Source organism: Trematosphaeria pertusa, assembly GCF_010094035.1.
Source record: "Trematosphaeria pertusa strain CBS 122368 unplaced genomic scaffold BU26scaffold_3, whole genome shotgun sequence".
NCBI lineage: Eukaryota > Fungi > Ascomycota > Dothideomycetes > Pleosporales > Trematosphaeriaceae > Trematosphaeria > Trematosphaeria pertusa.
The window spans coordinates 3,086,184-3,094,566 of NW_022987214.1; the positions used below are offsets into that span (position 1 = coordinate 3,086,184).

General features: G+C 55.9%; 3 protein-coding genes across 3 annotated transcripts; all 3 read left to right on the forward strand.

Moving 5' to 3' along the window:
- The first annotated feature begins 117 nt into the window (after positions 1 to 117).
- On the forward strand, positions 118 to 1,997 carry BU26DRAFT_232019 (Pkinase-domain-containing protein). Its single transcript, XM_033820886.1, has 2 exons — positions 118 to 1,734; positions 1,786 to 1,997. Exons 1-2 carry the CDS (start codon positions 397 to 399, stop codon positions 1,915 to 1,917), a joined length of 1,470 nt encoding a protein of 489 aa, XP_033688927.1. The 5' UTR covers positions 118 to 396; the 3' UTR covers positions 1,918 to 1,997.
- Positions 1,998 to 2,714: 717 nt separating this feature from the next.
- BU26DRAFT_516188 (uncharacterized protein) lies at positions 2,715 to 6,150 on the forward strand. The gene has a single exon (XM_033828264.1). It carries the CDS (start codon positions 2,894 to 2,896, stop codon positions 5,939 to 5,941), a length of 3,048 nt encoding a protein of 1,015 aa, XP_033688928.1. The 5' UTR covers positions 2,715 to 2,893; the 3' UTR covers positions 5,942 to 6,150.
- A 324-nt stretch (positions 6,151 to 6,474) lies between these two features.
- On the forward strand, positions 6,475 to 8,322 carry BU26DRAFT_601957 (acyl-CoA dehydrogenase NM domain-like protein). Its single transcript, XM_033835308.1, has 4 exons — positions 6,475 to 6,696; positions 6,756 to 7,004; positions 7,078 to 7,290; positions 7,345 to 8,322. Exons 1-4 carry the CDS (start codon positions 6,586 to 6,588, stop codon positions 8,182 to 8,184), a joined length of 1,413 nt encoding a protein of 470 aa, XP_033688929.1. The 5' UTR covers positions 6,475 to 6,585; the 3' UTR covers positions 8,185 to 8,322.
- The last annotated feature ends 61 nt before the right edge of the window (positions 8,323 to 8,383 follow it).

The window sequence follows — 8,383 nt, forward strand, 5'->3', positions numbered from 1 at the left end:
GGGCACGAGGCCGACATCATCATCTGCCGATCTTCCGGCTCAGCGCACTGCCACTCGGCCACTCTGCCACTCAAGCTGCTCTGAATCTTCACGCTGTTTGTAATCGCCATCGACCCTGCTACCACCTTCGACCGCCCGCGCCACCATTCCGACCTCAACCCCAGCCGGCGACTGCAGTGGTCACCGTGATTTCGCATAAGACGTCCGCCCACGCCCAGCACACCCTCCCGAACCTCGTCTCCACCGCCAGCAGAAGGAGAACGTACGCCGTTTTGTGGGCCCTACAATAACACCGTCTGGGCTTCTAGCCCGCGAGACACCTGCGTCTCAGCCTCCAAACTCTCTCCTTTCGACACCTGCGTCCCAGCACCGAGCGATCCGACAACACCTGCGACCATGGCCGCCCCGACCAGCAGCAATCCCCAGAGCGCCACCGCGAAACCGATCGCCTCCCCGGTGCCCTCCACCTCCACCGTTTCCTCGCTACAGTCTGAACCCAACGGAAACTTTGCTCTCCCGCCTCCTTCCAACGCTGCCGCGAACGGCACGCCTGTCAATGGCGAAGGACTCCCCAAGAAGAAGCCGACTATGACCTCGCGCATAAGCGGCATGTTCAACCGGAGAGACGATAGTAGAGAGGCTTCAAGAGTCTCGCTGGTGGAGAAGAAGGCCGAGCCGAAACCCGTCAACGGCGCGGTGGGGCGCCCGCAGCCGTCGCGCCAGGCCTCGGTTTCCAAGAAGGAAGGCACACCTGCGCCATACAAGCGCTTCTGGACAAACGAGGACGGCACCCACGAGCATCACCTCAAGGTTGCGAAGCGGCAAGAGAAGCTGTCCGACATGTTCCAGAGCCTCATGCTGGGCAAGAAGAAGGAAGGACACCACGATGAGCAGCCGTTGAGCTTGATGGCAAACTGGGTCGATGTCATGCGCAACGAAAAGGAAAAGCTTGCGGAGCAGAAGAACTCGGCCAATAACACGTCGCAGACCCTGGTGCAGAAATACGGCAAGTGCCAGGAGGTGGTTGGTCGCGGTGCATTCGGCATCGTCCGCGTCGCACACAAGACAGACGCAAAGGACCCGAAGCGCGAACAGCTCTACGCCGTCAAGGAGTTCAAGCAACGTCCTGGCGAGTCTGCCAAGAAGTACCAGAAGCGCCTGACTGCCGAGTTCTGCATTTCATCATCAATGCAGCACCCGAATGTCATCAACACACTCGACCTTCTGCAGGACGACAAGGGCACTTACTGCGAGGTCATGGAGTACTGTTCCGGGGGCGACCTGTACACTCTCGTACTCGCTGCGGGGCAACTCGAGGTTGCCGAGGCCGACTGCTTCTTCAAGCAGCTCATGCGGGGTGTCGAGTACATGCACGAGATGGGCGTCGCGCATCGCGACCTCAAACCAGAGAATCTTCTATTGACTCAGCATGGCTCTATAAAGATCACCGATTTCGGCAACGGCGAGTGCTTCCGCATGGCGTGGGAGAAAGAGGCCCATATGACCGCTGGATTATGTGGCTCTGCGCCATACATCGCTCCTGAAGAGTACGTCGATCGCGAGTTCGATCCTCGTGCCGTTGACGTTTGGGCTTGCGGTATCATCTACATGGCAATGCGAACCGGACGGCATCTCTGGCGAGTGGCACAGAAAGGCGAAGACGAATTCTTTGACCGCTATCTCGAGGACCGGAAAGAGGAGGCCGGATATAGGCCGATAGAGGTGCTGCGACGGGTAAGTAATCATAACTTGCTTGCACCACTTCTTTGCTGACACTAGATGTAGCGCCAATGCCGCAATGTTATCTACTCGATTCTTGATCCGAACCCCACCCGTCGTCTCACGGCCCATCAAGTTCTCTTCTCTGAATGGGTCAAAGAGATCAAAGTCTGCCATGCAGGCAACGAAGGCTTCTAGAAGAAGCGCCTCGGCCCGGCCGGTCCTGGTCATTCTTGGACAGCGCAGGCGTACTCTTCATCCTCCCCCTCCTTGCTCTATCTCAAGGGGCGATCTACGCGCATGTTGCCTCTGGGACTTGACTATACCTTCTTTAATACTCGTTCTCTTCTTTACGGCTCAGCGACGCCTGATGACACATACCCTTTTAGCATGATGCAGCAGCATAGCGGGATCCCGAGATTCGACACCGCACTGTTTGCACGTTCCCACGGCGTTTATTGGACCCACAACCACCCAGCACGGCGTTTTCGGAATAATAAAGACATGAACGAAGATACACCCGTAGACCACTGGTGGCTGGATTTTTTTTGAAGAATGGCAGGTCTGGATGAGGTGGGTGGACGGTTTGTAAAGGCTTAGGGAATATGGGTGGCGGCGGTTCACTCGCTCTGTACGGGTTATCTTGTTGTATTTGAGCACGGTTTGCGCATGGTTGGGCCCCTTATGATTCTCTTTACGATTAGCACGCATGTCCGTCTGAGTGTGCCGCGCGATCTGCGCAGTTAGAGCACATGCTTTAGGACATTTTGGTCTTCATACACGCTTCACGACTGCATATGTGAGGTCTGCCTGTGTTTGGATCATCATTCGCTCCCAGGCCTCATTGTAACATTAGTATACAGGATACACGAAATCTTCCAAGGTTGGAAATCATTGTACAGTCGCTCACCCGAACGGTTTGTTAGTCAGCTTTGCTTTGGGGTGATGTGTGAATAACGGGCTTGGCAACGGCGTCCGAGCACCTCCAGGTTTGATAAAGACATCGCGAGGCGGTGAATTGCCTGTCCGTGCCACAGACGTGTCGTCTCAAAGGGGATCCTTTCACCGCTCTGCAGGCTGCTTTATTTACTTGACGCTGCCCATGCACGTCGTACTCGACACCGGACAGGCCAATTCGCAACCCACGCGGCTGGGTTAAGCATGCGTTTACGCTATGCCTGCGATTGGCGCTCCACTCCGCAAATGGACCCTTCTGCTCCTCTGCAGCCTCCCGACATGCGGAGTCGCGCAGTCGACGAATGAGATCAGCCTCGTCGAGGCCAGCGCCTCCGCCAGCAAAAGCTCGAGTCCCGCGATCAAGCTTCCGTCTCTTACTTCCACGCTACCGAAGTCGTCGGCTCCCTCGTACGCCGATTCAGCATGTCCGTTTCGAACGATCAACTACATTACGCACACGCTGCCGCAGCAATGCCTGAAGACGGCCTGGTCGGCTCCTGGAATCGAGCCCTCTGCCGAGGGGCCGGCCGACGGAGAGGCAACCGCTGGCCCACAAGTGGTGATACCTTGGGCAAGAGAAGGAATTTTGGAGACTGGAGCAGAAGCAGAACATGAAGAGGCACCTGCGGGAGCAGGATCGAGCGCGGAAGATACGGGCACGCCTGATGCTGCAATGGCGGGTAGCACGACAAGCACGCAATCAGAAGCGGAAGCGGAGGCGGAGACGGATTCACCGCTTGATAACGCAAACTTCCTGTCGTTCGAGGAGTGGAAGAAGAGGAACCTTGCCCGCGCGGGACAATCGCCCGAAAATGTCGGCCAAGGGCGAGCTGCCTCCTCAGAACAAAGGTCGCGACGGCGTCCGGTCAACGTCAATGCCCTGGACTCGCTGGGTGAGGAGGGAGAGATCGAGATAGACTTCAGCGGCTTTGGAGATCCGTCACAGGGGGATGAGGGAGCCTCCAACACGCCATCTGCCGCCCAAGATACAAGCGAAGCTACCACGACGCCGGAAGAGGAGGGCAAGGCCGCCCCGAGCTCCTGGGCGCTCAGCAAAGATGCAGGAAAGACCTGCAAAGAGCGCTTCAACTATGCTTCCTTCGACTGCGCGGCTACAGTCCTCAAGACGAATCCGCAAGCTAAGAGCTCCTCTGCGGTTCTGGTTGAGAACAAGGACAGCTACATGCTGAATGAATGCTCCGCCCAGAACAAGTTCATCATTGTCGAGCTGTGCGACGACATACTCGTGGATACCCTTGTCCTAGCAAACTATGAGTTCTTTTCGTCCATGTTCCGCCACTTCCGGGTTAGCGTTTCCGACCGATATCCAGTCAAGATGGACCGTTGGCGAGTGCTGGGGACCTTTGAAGCGCGCAATTCCCGAGACATTCAACCTTTCCTTATTACTGAGCCCCAGATCTGGGCACGATATCTACGAATTGAATTTCTTACGCAGTTTGGTAACGAATTCTACTGTCCGATAAGCTTATTACGAGTACATGGCACCACTATGATGGAGCAGTTCAGGCGCGAGGAAGAGCAGGCCAGAGGTGATGACGATTTTGTCGAGCCCATCGAGGCCGCGGAGGGTGAGCCTGTACAGACAGCTGCACCTCCAGCTGAGGATAGCGGAGCCATCCCGGCTGCAGAATTGCCAGTAGAGCCGAGGAAAGATGCGACGGCTACCTCGGTAGCGTCTTCACAGGTGGAAGCCACAACACAAACTACGGATCTCACGGATAGCCCCAGTGAAGGTGTCGGCTCTGGGTCACAAGGCGCTTCTGACCAAGTTCCCGTGAAGCCTCCAGAGGTTCATCCCAGGAACTCCACAGAACCGTCCGGAAAAACCGGGACTGAAACCGAAGGACCCGTACCATCACCTGCATCGGCCAGTTCAGCAAAGTCTAGTCGGACGGAGACCGACACGTCTCGCAGCTCTGACCCGGGCGCATCGCCGGCGACGAGTTCTTCAGACGCTGCATCCCCGCCTCCCAATTCCCCAGCTGAGGGGAAGACGACTAGTTCAACTACGGCGTCATCCCCAAGCAAAGATGCTAAGCCCTCTACGAATGAAACCACCAGTGCGACTTCGAATGCTTCCTCGCAAAAGGTTGCGACGAACTTCACGAGCAATGGATCACAAGCGTCATCACAATCACGTTCACCGACACAGCCAAATGCTGCCACGCCAACAACGCAAGAGTCTTTCTTTAAATCCATCCACAAGCGACTCCAATATCTCGAAGCCAACAGCACCCTCTCACTTCAGTACATAGAAGAGCAGTCTCGTATTTTGAGGGATGCCTTCATGAAAGTGGAGAAGAAGCAACTCCAGAAGACCGAGAAATTCCTGGATCACCTCAACAGCACGGTCATGCAAGAGCTGAAGAGCTACCGGAACCTGTACGACCAATTGTGGCAGAGCACAATCCTCGAACTGGAGGGCATGAAAGAAAGGCAAAAGGCTGAGATTGGTGAGATCGGAGCAAGGCTCAGCATGGTGGCTGATGAGCTTGTCTGGCAGAAGAGAATGGCTGTAGTGCAATCTACGCTTCTCCTGCTCTGCCTTGGTCTGGTCCTCTTTGTGAGGTCGGGAACCCTGGGCTCCCAGTCCGACATACCGATCGTGCAACAACTGGGTAATACGTACTCCAGCTTCTTTGAGTCACCTCCCCGCAGTCCCGAGAATGCGGGAACTCTGAGACGTCGACGCACGTTTAGGAACATGTGGCGGAGTGATACGTCTGCCGCCCTGAGCGATCGCAGCGGCCATCTCAGCGATGGAATCAATGCCGCGTCCGACGCAGAAACAGATGACCGGCGCAGTCCTGTCCAGGTCGCGTTCAGCCCACCTACGCCAGTCACGCCAGGCTCAGCTTCCGACGCTGGGAAGGAATCCGGTTCATCCCCGGAGCAACTTGATGGTGGCCCGGGGAAGGACCAAGACACTGGATTGCCTACGCCAACTGACGACAACGATTTGAGCCTTGAAGAGCAAGCTAGAAGGATTCAGGTATTAGAGACGCAGTCCGGTCCCGCCACCCCTCGCGGTTCTCGAGACAGCAGGCCTTCCTGGGAGGAAGTCGATCGAGCGGTAGGCCTTCTCAAAGCGGAAGAGAATGGACAGGGTACGCAGCTCGAGCGAAAGAGAGATCGAGAGAGGAGAAAAAAGAGGTCTCCGCTTAGAAGGGTGGAAAGCTATGACGGTGCGGCGAGTGACTCTCCGGGAGACGACGATGGGGATGAACTTTTCGTCTGTGGCTAATGATAACTTCATGCTGATTTCTGAGCACTGCATGCTTCGGCGTTTGTTGGCCTGGTATTTGATGATGTATCGCGTAGCATGATACCGGCGTTGGTGGGTTACAGCGTGCTTCCAGTCTGACGGGATAGTCTTTATGAGGGGTTAAGAGATCTGAAGCTCTTTAGGAGGCCGGATACGTAGCATCTTTTGAATCGACGCTATCCCGTTGGACGTCAGTGGACGCTTTAAGTGAGGTTGAACGGCCTATGTAATTAATCTGCTCTATGGAGCGTTAACGCTGTCACTCTTCTTGAATGCACTTGCTCCTTCATTGCAGGGAAGTCCATCCGTTCTATGCTTTAGCCACATCAGCTCAAATAATCTCATACTGTACAATAACTGAGCGAGGCAAACACCAGATAATCAGCCCATCAGCGCCAAGATGCGTCGTCTCGTCGTGTGCTGAAGTCCGCGAACCTCGGCAATTTCCCGTCGACAACCGCATTGCGGGGATTAGCTGAACGAGCTAGCTAGCTTTCTCCAACCGTGCCGAACGTCACCTAAATAACTCGCCATGTCCGAGTCGCCTCGGCTCCTCTTCAATTACAGCAGGCTTCCTCCTTAATTCTTCCTTGCTGTGCTTGATTTATTCGTTGTGATTGAATATGTCGGACCTTCTCGTCAACAGCCAGCACGGCCATCTCACGGCTTCGCAGCGTGTCCCCGCCATCGCGCGGCCCTTTGTCAGCGAGCGCGCGGCGAGGACTCTGGACCTCGTATGCTTCCCTTCCCTCTTGGTGCGCAACTGCGAAGCCATGTCTGACGCATAGAAAAGGTCGAGAAGTTCGTTGAAGAAGAATGTATCCCCGCCGACGCCGTCTACCTGCGCCAGATTGGCGAGACTATACAACAGCGCTTCAACTCGCATCCCCAGGTCATCGAGGACCTGAAGGCCAAGGCGAAGAAGCTGGGCTTATGGAACATGTTCTTACCGAAGAACCATTTCAAGGAGGGAGCTGGCTTTTCCAACTTGGAGTATGGGCTTATGGCGGAGTATCTGGGCAAGAGCAGGGTTGCGTCCGAGGTATGATGCGCCCTCGTACTGGCCGTACTAGGCCGAGACGGAGGAATTGGGACCCCAGCTGATGGTTGTATAGGCTACCAACTGCGCTGCCCCGGATACTGGCAACATGGAGGTCATCGCCAAGTACGGCAGTGAGCAACAGAAGAGGCGATGGCTAGACCCGCTCCTGGACGGCAAGATTCGCTCTGCTTTCTTGATGACAGAGCCCCAGGTTGCGTCGAGTGACGCCACCAACATCGAGATGAGCATCAAGCGGGATGGAGATTCATACATCCTCAATGGCCAGGTCCGTCCACTCCCTCTCACAGACCTACTACCACCATACTGATATTTGTTATAGAAATGGTGGTCCTCAGGTGCCGGGGATCCCCGCTGTGAAATCTACATCGTGCTCGGCAAGACGGACCCCAACAACCCAGTGAAGTACAAGCAACAGTCGGTGATCCTGGTTCCGCACAATACCCCCGGCATAACTATCCACCGCATGCTTTCCGTCTTTGGGTACGACGATGCGCCGCATGGTCACGGCCACATTACCTTCAACAACGTACGCGTTCCTGCCACCAACATGGTGCTCGGCGAGGGCCGCGGCTTCGAGATCATCCAGGGGCGTCTGGGGCCGGGCCGCATCCACCATGCTATGAGGAGTATCGGCGCTGCCGAGAAGGCGCTTGAGTGGTTCCTAGCGAGGATTAACGATGAGAGGAAGAAGCCCTTTGGCGAGATGCTGAACAAGCACGGCATCATGCTCGAGCGCGTCGCCCGCTCACGCATCGAGATCGACGCCGCGCGTCTCGCTGTCCTCAACGCCGCGATCAAGATCGACGAGTCGGACGCCAAGGGCGCGCTCAAGGAGATCGCCGAGGTCAAGGTGCTTGTACCGGAGGTTAATCTCACAGTTATCGACCGCGCCATCCAGGCATATGGCGGTGCGGGCGTGAGCCAGGATACCCCGCTTGCAAGCATGTATAGCAATGGGCGGACGATGCGCATTGTGGATGGGCCGGATGAGGTGCATTTGCTACAGCTAGGGCGCAATGAGAACAAGAGGGGCCCGGCGCACAAGAAGAGGCTCGAGGCGCAGAGAGCTAAGGGGCTGGATTTGTGCAGGCAGTATGGGATCGAGCCGAAGGATCCGTTGTATCTGGGGAAGTCGGTAGGTGGGACGAGTAAGCTGTAGATGGCCTGGGGAAAGTTGGGTCACGGCAGATAAAATGTACGCCATGCAGGCATTATCTAGGGTGAATATCGAGCTGTTGCCAGGCTTGACTACATCTCGAAAGATTGTAGTCTCCTCACCTATACTATGCTGTTCTGTGCCATCACTTATAGGCTTGAGAGATGGGTGTATCGGGTCTGCTACCTGGAATAGTTTTTGG

Bases quoted from the DNA above. Each gene is read 5' to 3' on its own strand.
- BU26DRAFT_232019 (XM_033820886.1), top strand. From the start codon at position 397: ATGGCCGCCCCGACCAGCAGCAATCCCCAGAGCGCCACCGCGAAACCG. The intron at 1,735-1,785 runs GTAAGTAATCAT...CACTAGATGTAG, and splicing joins CGATAGAGGTGCTGCGACGG to CGCCAATGCCGCAATGTTAT.
- BU26DRAFT_516188 (XM_033828264.1), top strand. From the start codon at position 2,894: ATGCCTGCGATTGGCGCTCCACTCCGCAAATGGACCCTTCTGCTCCTC.
- BU26DRAFT_601957 (XM_033835308.1), top strand. From the start codon at position 6,586: ATGTCGGACCTTCTCGTCAACAGCCAGCACGGCCATCTCACGGCTTCG. The intron at 6,697-6,755 runs GTATGCTTCCCT...CGCATAGAAAAG, and splicing joins CGGCGAGGACTCTGGACCTC to GTCGAGAAGTTCGTTGAAGA. The intron at 7,291-7,344 runs GTCCGTCCACTC...TATTTGTTATAG, and splicing joins CATACATCCTCAATGGCCAG to AAATGGTGGTCCTCAGGTGC.